Consider the following 11,634-nt stretch of genomic DNA (forward strand, 5'->3'; position numbering starts at 1 on the left):
AAACATATATAAACATGTTCTGTAAACCATAAAGAATTTTCCCACTCTTGGTCTGGCCCTCAACTGGTCTTGTTTACTTTCTTCAGGGAATGACTGGAAATGGCCATGTTTGTTTCTGTGCCTTTTATCTGATTCAGCCTACTCGAATATCAACAACCTGAAGGCAGAAACTTTGTCTTATTAACAACTATATCACTCATGTTTAGAGCAATCTCGTTCTGAATGTTTATTTTGTGTTCTGATGCGAGACAAGCATATTGGCCATCAGCCTGGAAACAAACAAACTAACTTGAAACAGGTGAAATTTGCCCTCATTGACCTGTCTCTCCTCATCCATTTTAACATCAGAAATGAACGACTGCCTCCTTCCTATGACTAGGGAATCCTCTATACATAAAGAAAGCCCATTTCTCCCTAGAAAAGCTACAACTGCCAGGTAGTCGTGTTCCAGCCTCCCTTGCAGCTAGGGTACAGGCAGTTGACTAAGCTCTGTCTCCAGGATTACCTGCCGCAGACTTCAAACTGGAAGCTAGTAATTTCAAGAAGTGTGGGACCACAGCCTCTTTTCTGGCAAGACTGGTAAGAGAGGCAGCTGTGATGATGCTTCTAGCAGCATCCAGGGTCCTGGGCTGGAGATACTGACGGAGCAAGCTGCTATATCTGCACCCAAGTTGTATTTTTACTGGTTTAAATCTGTAGCATGAGTTTGGCCCTTGTTCCTGATTGTATTACCTCCAAGCTTCATTCTTTTTGGTATTCTGGATATTCTCTATATACAGCTTCCTGTAATTAGTGCATTTTAAGTTTAAATTATCTAGAAATGATTTTGTTGCTTGACGGATAGGATCCTCTTCTTCCCCAAACAGTCCACTGTCTCCATCAGATTGCATGTAATCCTGGTCCCCAAAGGGACTCCAACTAAGCTGTCCCACTAGAAATTATCCCTCCTTTTCAGCCCTCCTTTCCCCCCCGCTCACCCCCCAGATCAAACTGCACATTTCCTGGAGCATTTTCTCTTAAGACCTTACTTTGTATAGGGATAATATGATCAATTCACTTAAGCCAATGTGTTAATTACTGACACTGACTTAATATAACTCCAGCATCTTAACAGAGACTTTTAATGCCTCAAAGCAAAGGAGAAAAGAATGTGTTTTTACTGTTACTCAGTGCCAGGGCCTGCGAGTGTTCTACTCTTTGCTATCTCTTTGTCTGGTGCCTCCATCAAGATGTATCATGTCTACTCCAACAATGGGTGCCCTATGGACCAATCATACAATGACACTGGTGCCATTTATTAAATCAATGTCTTTACTCCATGATTTTTTTTGTGATCAGTTCATTTATTTTTTTATTTTTATTTTATTTTTTAATGTGAAATTTATTGTCAAATTGGTTTCCATACAACACCCAGTGCTCATCCCCAACAGGTGCCCTCCTCGATGTCCATCACCCACTTTCCCCTCCCTCCCACCACTAACAACCCTCAGTTTATTCTCAGTTTTTAAGAGTCTCTTATGGTTTGCCTCCCTCCCTCTCTGTAACTTTTTTTCCCCCTTCCCCTCCCCCATGGTCTTCTGTTAAGTTTCTCAGGATCCACATAAGAGTGAAAACATACGGTATCTGTCTTTCTCTGTATGACTTATTTCACTTAGCCTAACACTCTCCAGTTCCATCCACATTGCTACAAAAGGCCATATTTCATTCTTGCTCATTGCCATTTACTTCATGATTAAACACATATACATGCACATGCACGCACAGACACACACCTCTACTTAAAATACTTCAATGGCTTCCTATTGCCAAAATAATGTCCGTGAGATTATAAAATTCCTGAATACTTAACAATTGGCTCTTGCAAGCCAGTATGAACCACCAGCTCCTGCAGACAACTGTCTTCCTGGCCACATCTTGCTACACACATCACTCTAACCCCACAGCTTTTTCTACGTGTTCATTGAGTCATACTCTCCCTCTGCCCCCACCCAAACCAAATCTTTCCATGGACCCATAGGCCAAGTTCTCTGTTACAACCTTCTACAGCTCTGTTATCCTCTTCTTCAGAACCTTATTTCAGGTTATGTATTTGTTCCTCCATGTAATCAATGTGACATTTAACACTATAAGCAAGTGAGCATCTGCAGGAGGTGTGATCAGAGTAGCAATAGACTTCCTTTTATATGTAGTTTCTATGTGCTCTTTTATGCAGGAAATCTCAGGACTTAGCAAGGAGAACTTCAGTGCCTGAGCAAATCTGCTCAGTTCTTACAACCACAAATACAGCGGAATCTATTTTCTCCTGGCTTCTTAGATTATTGAAGCAGGATGAAATCACTCCAAATGCCAGTGATCAGAAGTCTGATCACTAGATACTCTATGCAGATGCTTCATAAGCTATATCTGCAAGGTTGAAGTAGGAAGATGGGGAAAAATAATCCTGCAGGAAAGACTGAGAAGCAGGCACCTCATGACCACCTTACCAAAGCACCAGAGCATGGCCTCCTTATAAGATTTCTTTTGAATAATTTCTATTGTGGAAAAGAAAATGTTTTCCAAAAAGGTCTTACTGTATAACTGTGTAAATTAAGTACTTAATGAAGTACAGAATAATAGGAAAACTCTGCTTCATGGAAGATCTTTTTCATGTAGATGTATCCCTAGCCTGCTTTCCCTTCTTCCTTCCCTGTTCCAGCTCCTAGTAAATATTTGAATTTCATTTTCAATTTTAATGCATCTCCAAAAATATGAATCCTTTCTGAGACTAGACCATATGGGTCCCCATTAGTTTTTGGGTTACACAGTGCTTGCCTAAGGTCACAAAGATAATCAATCATAGAACCACAACTTGAACCAGGACTCCTAAGTCATAGTCCACTTTCATTCTGCTTCTTATCTGGTCTATTTCCAGTACCAGCGGGAATTTCATGCCACCCGAAGGAAAACCAAAGCTTTGCTACTCAAGCTCTTCTCCATGGGAAATTTCTTGTAGTTGTTAGATAAATTGTGTTTTCTGGAGAGTATTAGATTATACAATATAAAACCAATAAATCTGATGACTATCTATAGAAAGACAGTCTCACTTATTTTTAACCATCAAGCTTCTTAACTCAGACCATGTGTCCTCAATACTAAAACCAACTAGACTTCGAGATTCTGATCAGAAGCTTAGGATCTGGGTTAATGAAAGCCAGCAATGTGCTCCTAGACGTTTGCCTCTTTTTGTGGGCAATTAAAAGCATTCTACAGATCAGAGAGATTTGATTCATATCCCTTTGATGCCACTTCCTAGGTACATGAACTCAACCGAGTTATTTTCTATCTCTGAGGCTCAGAGATAATGTACCTTACATGGTTTATATGGCTGAAGGTGAGAATGTACACCTTAACATGGCTTATTGGAATGATTAAATGGCACAAATTCCTGGCATGAAGTAAGTGCTCAAGAAATTATCACTATGTCTTACCATTCATTGACAGAGATTTCTATATCAATATTACCAGGGCAAAGCCTTATGTATATGTAAGGTCTGACATATTAGTTCAAAAAATAATTCTGCTCCTATCATATAACTAGACAGTTCATACTTTTTAGTGAAATAAAGATATACTGAGTTTGGAATATGTGGCAAACACAGCATTAAGCCTGACCAAAGGAAATGACAGGTATTCATTCAGTTCCTTTTTTTTTTTAAGTTTATTGTGTTTATTTTGAGAGAAAGTACAAGTGGGGGAAGGGCACAGACAGGGGGAGAGAGAGAGAGAATCCCAAGCAGGCTCCGCATTTATAGTGCAGAGCCTGGTGTGGGGCTCAAACTCACAAACTGTGAGATCATGACCTGGGCTGAAATCGGACACTTAACTGACTGAACCACCCAGGTGGCCCTTCAGTTCCTATTTTTAAGGAGCTGACAATTTCAGCTGACACATGATACCTTCTGTGTTCTTAAGGATCTCACCACACAGTTGGCAACTTGGTTCTCAGTTCTCTGAGCAATTACTGTGTGTGTGTGTGTGTGTGTGTTTCCAATTCCTTGAGAATCAATTCATCTCCATCTCCTCTTATTGTAGGTGTCTGAAGAAAGAAAGAACAGTTGGTTGCCACTCTTCACATAATAAGCCTTAATTCCCAGAGAGTTATTGAGTTATTCCTCTGTCTTCTCTTTCGAGATTAAATAATTCCAATCCCTTTAACCTTTTCTCACAGGTCCTACTTGCCAGGCTTCGGTTTAATCATTTTCTCTGCTCTCCCCTGGAATCTCTCCAAGTCTTCTACACTAAATACGTTGCTTTTGCCATTGGGTTTACTCTCTTAAGAAACGTATTCTTCCACATAAACCAAAACAAAAAGAAAGTATCCTCCCTAATAAAGAGAATAAATACAAAGATAGATTTCCTATGTAAGGAACCCATATAGGACACTCATATGCCTGAAACCAGTTACATTTGCTGTCACCACTATTAAGGAGAAAGGGACAAAACCAGAACAGTTTCCAAATAGTGCCAGCCATTGCACTTCACAATCATCTGAATTACTTTTAAGCAGGTAATACTATGAACCACACACTTGAGGCTTTAGTTACGCTGGAAGTTCTCAGAAGCATGCTAATAAAATCATTGTTAATGAGATCAAACGGGAATTTTTGATTCTGTAAAATACCTCTGGCCGCCAAGTCGACCATCAAGGTGGTTATTTATAGGCAGTGACTTTGTTCAGTCCTGGCAAAGTGCAAAGGATCTTTCTTTGCATTCTGTCCATCATGATAAATTAATATTTTCTGTGCTGAGAAAGCAGCACATTCTAAGGGGCTCTTAAGAAATGATGTAGAGAGGCTGATCAAATACACACTAATCATAGTATGACACCAACACATGCAGAAAGGAGCAGATAGGAGAACCATACCTCTAGTAAAATATCTCTTCAAGACATGCACAGTGACTTGTCAGAAATCTTTTTTACAAAAATCCCTCCCTCCTTTTTTCTCTTATTATGCCATTGAGATGAACCTGCCCCCTGTGAGCCAACAGAATGCCTATGCTTACACACAAATACACACATGCACTCTTAAGAATCTACTGAGAACTTTCCAAATCCCTTCAAGAAACTGAAAAAAAAAACTCTTTACTAGATCATATTCTACTTGTTTCCAGGACTTCTTTGTTTTAGAACCACTATTTAGAAAAAAAAAACTATTTTTCCTTCCCCATCTGGAAAAGTTACAAGCATACAATTGGGTGAGAAGAGTTGATTAGCAGTGGGAAGGTAGAGAGAGAAACCACTTCTTCCCCAGGAAGGGGGGGGGGGGGTGGCTTCAGGAAAACAGGTGGTAGCGGTCATCATGTTTGATTACTGAAGCTAGTTCAGCTCTGTCCAGATCCTGGCTGGCGTAGAACTAGCCAGGCTGAGAGAGGTCTGTCAACAACAACCATGAGACAACCAGCTACATTCTGAAAAAGGCTCCAGGCCAAATTCTCTGCAGATTCCCTCTATTTTGGATCCAAAATAAATGAATGATTTCATGTGGAATTTTCCCAGGGGAGGTGTAGCCCCAAAGACAGTTCAGTCTATCAAACAATGAGTTAAATCCTAAAACAGTGATCCTTGAATCATCAGTGGTTAGGATGGCCAGCAGCTTATAACCACAGCATCATAACAAGAAGTACCGTTGTGGGTGATGGTTTGCTGTTTAACTGTCACTGATGACCCATCATATCCCTCTTACTCTTGCTGGTCGGTTCTCTATGAGAACCATGCACAGGCACATGCCCCAGGTATTTGTCCAAGAGTGAAGGAAAGGCATAGGTACACGAAGGTCACTGGCTTATGTATGCACAACTGAAGTCTGGGAGCTCTAAAACAATGGATGATTAAAGCCATAGTGTATTAAATAGATTTGTGTTGAGAAATATACATTGCAACTTCATAGCTACCATTTTTATAAAAGATGTCAATTATGAAGTGGAACTACAAATCACCCCTGATTTTATTTATTTGGTGGTAAAGATAATCTCGTAAATTCTTATCAAGCAGTAAGAAAGTGAAAGTAGAACACTGATATTGATGTGTGTTACTTTGCAATGGTTATGGAAAGTGGCCAGTAATGCTGGGTCAATAAATCATGAGTAGACACAACTCCCTCTCTTTATCCAAATTTGTACTTTGGAAACTTACACCAAATTGTTTCAAAGAAACAGCAACTTGCACCACCCCACTACAATCCATTGCATCTTGGGAAGCAATTTTTATTCCATTTGATTTTGAAAAATAGTATCACCAGTACTGAATACTGGCATTTGTACCTTGGGAAGAAAGGGAAACTAAGAGAAAGGAGAGAAAGATAAGTAAAAAATTAAGATTGGTCAATTTTAAAAACATCCATCTCTACTAAGCAGGTGACATTTTCAGTAAAGCTTTTCTGAATCTGGAAAGTAAAATAAAATTCCTGCTGACTTTCAAAAGCCAACCATTTGGGTCATTCTTAAAAAAAAAAAAAAAAAAAAAAGATAGCCAGCAGATTAAAGGAGCTCCATTTATAAAAATCAAATGAACCTCCAACAAAGCTTGTTTGGGGCATGAATAAATCATCTGGTCATGAATTATTTATTGTTATCAAGAAACAAGCTGGAGATTCCAGGAACTGGACTTTGGGAAGGTACTAAAGCCAGGCAATGAACAAGTTCATTGTGGCCCACCCACCATGGAAGTGAGAGGGCAGGCCACAGGGTACCATCATCTGAAGCAGACCACTCTAGACACCCTCTAGAGTTTCAGGGGATGCTTCTGCAGCATTTACACCCCAGAGCAGAAAGCAACTAGAGTTTTATACGTAGAATCATACTTTAGAAAACTGCAGTACTCAGTAACAGACGGTAAGATTGTTTTGAGCACTGTATCTTTTTTTTTTTTTTAAATACACATGGGGAATATGAGCTGTTTACAAGAGAGTAGAGGTTGAAAGTCTGCATTTAAAGGAGATAGCTAGAAAGTACCTCAGTAGTGAACTATGAAGAGTAGTCTGACCTACTCATTCATGGTTTTGGGGGTTGGCGTTTTGATGGGGGTTGGGGAGGGAAGAGAAAACGGGAGCCACTCAAATTTAATCAACTAATCAACATCTATGTGTGTTCCAGGTCCAAACTGCTTTGCAGGAACTACAATAATCCCGGCTGGCATTGAAGTGAAAGTGGATGAATGTAACATCTGTCACTGTCACAACGGGGACTGGTGGAAGCCTGCTCAGTGTTCAAAACGCGAATGCCAAGGCAAGCAGACTGTGTAGAACAAATTCCCAACCGATGAGGAGTTCTTAGGAGAGGATGCTATGGCTTCCACACTGCACATGTTTGAAACAAAACAAAACAAACAAACAAACTCCTGCCAGCTACAACAGGGTCACCAGCAAAACCTTTTAGGGTTGACAAAAGTGAATATTTTGCTAAGAGGAAATTTCTTTCTCTCTTGCTATATAAGATCTATATAGTATATAGCTATCGAAACCGCTTTTGTAATTATCCATGCTTGATGGTGACTTGATGACTGGATTTCTGAAACAAAAAGGAAGAAACAGCCTCGTACAGGCTCCCGTTCTGGTGACACCTCTAGCCAGCCAGCTTACTGTCCGCCGATTTACTTCATGTTTACTCTTCTGTACATCCCACATGGCATTTTTCTCTTGTAGTATTTCTTTTTCTATTTAGAGCCTAAGGGGCCATATTCAGCTGCACAGTTTTGAGTTGTGTCACACAAGCTTTAGTAAAGGAATATCAGGGGTGAGGACGCTTCCTGACCAGGAAGACACAAAAGCATCCAATCAATCACCACCCCACCTTGGGTGAAACACGCAGTATAGGCTCAGAAGAGAGAGGTGGGTACAGACGGATGTACTGCTGGGGCGGGGCAGGGAACTGGTGCTTGGTGCCATGTGTGGGGGATCACAATTCTTACAAACCACACATTTCCGACACAAAACCTTGAAACTGCCAATCAAAAACTAATATGTGAAGAACACCATGAGCTTGGCTCAAGAATCCAAAGGGAGCCAGGAATTCAGAATTGCAGCATTAATCACCAGACATTCCCATGATGCTGAATCTCAGTTCGGTTTGTAACTTAACACACTCTAAGCCCACTTGGTCACATGGTCCTATAAATACCAGAACCAGGGTGAGTAGCCCCACTGTGAATCTGAATCCGACTGAACATGCCTGGCTTTTGAGTTCAGATTTGGCCGAAGGCCAGTAGTACCCACAGGAAGTTTTTTTTGCTTTTGTTTTTGTTTTTGTTTGGTTTGGGACTGTGTTTGCCATGTTTTAGTAATGACCACTCAGCCCTATGTCTAAAACACAGATTCAGGACACTCTTTCCACCTCAAGTGCTGATTTAAATTAAAGATTAGGGTAGAGTGAGTCTTGCACAATACAATTCCATTTGTTGAACATTTTTTAAAATGTATATATTAGATACTGAACAATTAAAGTGAACCTTTGAAGAGTCTCAAGGTTGCCCTGGTAATGCTGCTCATATAGTAACAGAAAAATAAAATACACAGGGTATCTGATGCCACCTCGAGTCAAGCATAAATTTGGGGATTCTGAAACCACATGGCATAATTAGTTGCTTATTCTGCTCTCCTATCTTGAAAAACTTGGCGTGGATCTGGCAGGGTCCTTGAGGAAACTTTAAGGTTGTTTTCACTACCGATGTTCTTTCCTTTTCCACTTCCACACCAGCCTGGGCTTTGCCACAGTTCTCGCAGAGTGCCACATTCTAAACAAGATTTCTCAACTTTAACTCTATTTATATCGTGGGCCAGATAATTTGTTGTTGTTGGGGGCTGTCCTGTGCATTTTATGGATGCTGAGCAACATCTTTGGCCTCTATCTACTAAATGCCAATAGCAAACACCCTCGTAACAACAGATTGTCTCCAGCATTGCCAAATGTCTGCAAAGAGTGGGGAAGGGACATTTCACCTGTTGAGAATCAGAGGTTAAGAATCATCAGTACAGAGTGGTTTCTGCCAGGGCAGCACATCAAGCAGACTCTGGCTGAGCCCGTGGATTTGGTGAGCCTCTAAGCCCTTTGGGACATACATGCACAACCAGCAGCCCCAAGGAATAGAGGTCAGTCTCCTCCAAATGGAGCGAGGCTTCTATTGCCATAGGTCCACCCTCAGGACATACTTCTTTAGTCTCATCAACTGGGTTTTCATTTCAAATGGTCAGCCTCTCCTCCCTGGAAGCATTTCCAGTCATCAAGAAAGAATGGTCATTTCCAAAATTAACGTTGATGAGTTGGACCTGACATTTCTCACGTACGCTGTGCTCATGTACGATGCAAACAGCCGTGCCGGCCCCATCCGAGGAAGAACATCAAGCCGTGTTCCCTTAGAACACCAATTTGCAGCAAGGTTGGTACCTTTTGTTGCCACCATGGATACATCATATAGACAGTCATGAATCATTCATGAACAATTCTGCATGATTTATTCCTGCACTCCAAAGTAAAGGCATTCCACACTTCAGCTTGTGTCTAGACAGAGATGTATTATTGAGCTTTCTTTGCCCGGAGGTTGCCTGGTGCCAGCTTCAAAAATCCACACTCTTGGAAGGAAATAATAATAACAAATGACAGGAATAAGGTTTGAAACCCAGAAAATATCATTAATAGAGCCATGTAGCATAGTACCCTATCTATTATTAAGGAGTTACTATGTCCTTTTTAGAAAACAGAGTGTAACTGGGGAGCCAGGGTTCAGACAATTTGCATCAAAGTCTTGGCACAGTGATAGTTGCAGCAAGAACTTACTAGAATGGAGTGTAATATCCATCAAGAAGCTCTTTTCAGAGAGTTTGCAGAATGAAGGCTGTTCTGTGGTCTCTGTTACCAGCCAGAGAGAGGGGTTTCTTTTACTGTTGTTGTTGGATTTTCTTTTTCCTCTGAGTTTCACTACAAGCTGTTTCCTTTAAGACTTTGTAGCACTGACATTTTTCTCCCTGTAGGGAGAGATGAACCTATACTGTGACAGAATTTCTCATAAACCGATAAACATTTTACAACTTCCTTCTATCCAGGTCATTGAGAAATTCTTTCCAAACTCTGAACAACAGAGTTCTGGTCTCATCTGTTTGTTTGTTTATTTATTTACTTTTGAAGGCTTTGTTTGCAGCCCCACTGTCCCCACTGTCTCCTATTCCTCCTCCTTCTTTGGTTCTTGGCTTTAACTACAGCTTTGTTTAAATAAGGGATCAACATCCTGTTTGTCAGCTGATGCCTGTTAAAAACGATTCAGTTTCTAAAATCTTTGAAAAATGGTGTGCCTGAAAACTAGTGAGAAAAAAAAAAAAACAACTAAACACTAAACTGTAAAAAGGGGATTCTAGCAACAATATTTGATGTGTAAAAGACTATATTATTAAAAAATTATTTTGTTAAATATAAAGTGTGTTAACCAGCAAACATTGTTTGTGATATATTTTCCTTCCAAATTCCCTCTCCCCACTACCCTCATCACTTAATGACTAAGTCTCAGTGACTTCTACCATCTGAAAGTACTTGTGTTATTAGACCCACATTCAATTCAAATTAGGCGTGAGCTTTAGCATTTGCTTGCCCACATTGTCATGTTTCCTAAGATAAGACAAGGTTGACTTGGGATCAAACAGGAAGCTCAAATAAACCAGCAGGGTGAGTGTAAAGTGATAGGAAAAATGTTTTCCTGACCCTGCATCCATACATAATACTAATGATAATCTATAATTATTGAGTGCTGCTCTGTTGGCCAGCCCTGGGCTGTGCACTGAACCCGCAGCATCCGTTCGGTCCGTCCACACAGTACGTCTGCCAGGGAGGAATTACTACCTCTGCTTTGCTGATGAGGAAACCGGAACACAAAGACGTTCAGCGATTGGCCCAAGGTCATAGGTTAGTAAGTGACAACACAGAAATTTCGTATTATAAATATACACAAATATACACAAAAATCGAGAAAATAGTACAGTATCAGGAACTTCCATTTACCCATTGCCCAAACTCAACGCTTATCAAGATTTTGCATTATGCTTCATCTATTCTTTCCTTTCCTTGAATATTTTAAAGCAAATATCAAGCATCCTATCATTCCAGCCTTACATCTTGTAGTAAACATCTCCTGAAAAAGGGATACTTTCTTACAAAACCGTGTTATATGACCAAAGCCTAACGAAATTAAGAATTCCTAAGTATCATCTAAACCCATCTTAAAAATGTCTTTGATTTTCTAAGATATGAGGGATAGGGGGTATTTGCATGATCCAAATTGCCCATAACCTTGCATTTAGTTGTTATGCCTTCTGAGTTCAAAATGGGGCTTTTAGCCCTGCCAACTAACAGCTATGAACTCTGACAGAAACGCGAGTTTGTTGTTATTAGAGGGTTTTTTTCTGGGAAAATTACTCTTTTAAAGCTCCATGTTAAACTCCCTCCTAGACGCTGAGCAGGGCTAGCGGTGGGCAAGAGACTTTCTACCAACTGACCTCCAAGGGGCAACAAAGAGCCTCAGGGCTAGAAATGGCACCCCGAGTGCACTGCCTCTTCTATGTGTGTGAGCTTTCTTTGGGGAGTAAGAGCAAACTATTATTTCTCTTCTCCTGGAAA

At 40.4% G+C, this 11,634-nt stretch overlaps 1 protein-coding gene across 1 annotated transcript in view; it reads left to right on the forward strand.

Annotated features, from left to right (window-relative positions):
- Nucleotides 1-7,280, forward strand: part of VWC2L (von Willebrand factor C domain containing 2 like) — a 155,844-nt gene extending 148,564 nt beyond the window's left edge. Inside the window, exon 3 of the mRNA XM_042998156.1 lies at nucleotides 7,132-7,280. Coding sequence (XP_042854090.1) covers nucleotides 7,132-7,280 — 149 coding nt within the window. The remainder of the gene's footprint in view (nucleotides 1-7,131) is intronic.
- The last annotated feature ends 4,354 nt before the right edge of the window (nucleotides 7,281-11,634 follow it).

Source organism: Panthera tigris, chromosome C1 (genome assembly GCF_018350195.1).
Source record: "Panthera tigris isolate Pti1 chromosome C1, P.tigris_Pti1_mat1.1, whole genome shotgun sequence".
Lineage (NCBI taxonomy): Eukaryota > Metazoa > Chordata > Mammalia > Carnivora > Felidae > Panthera > Panthera tigris.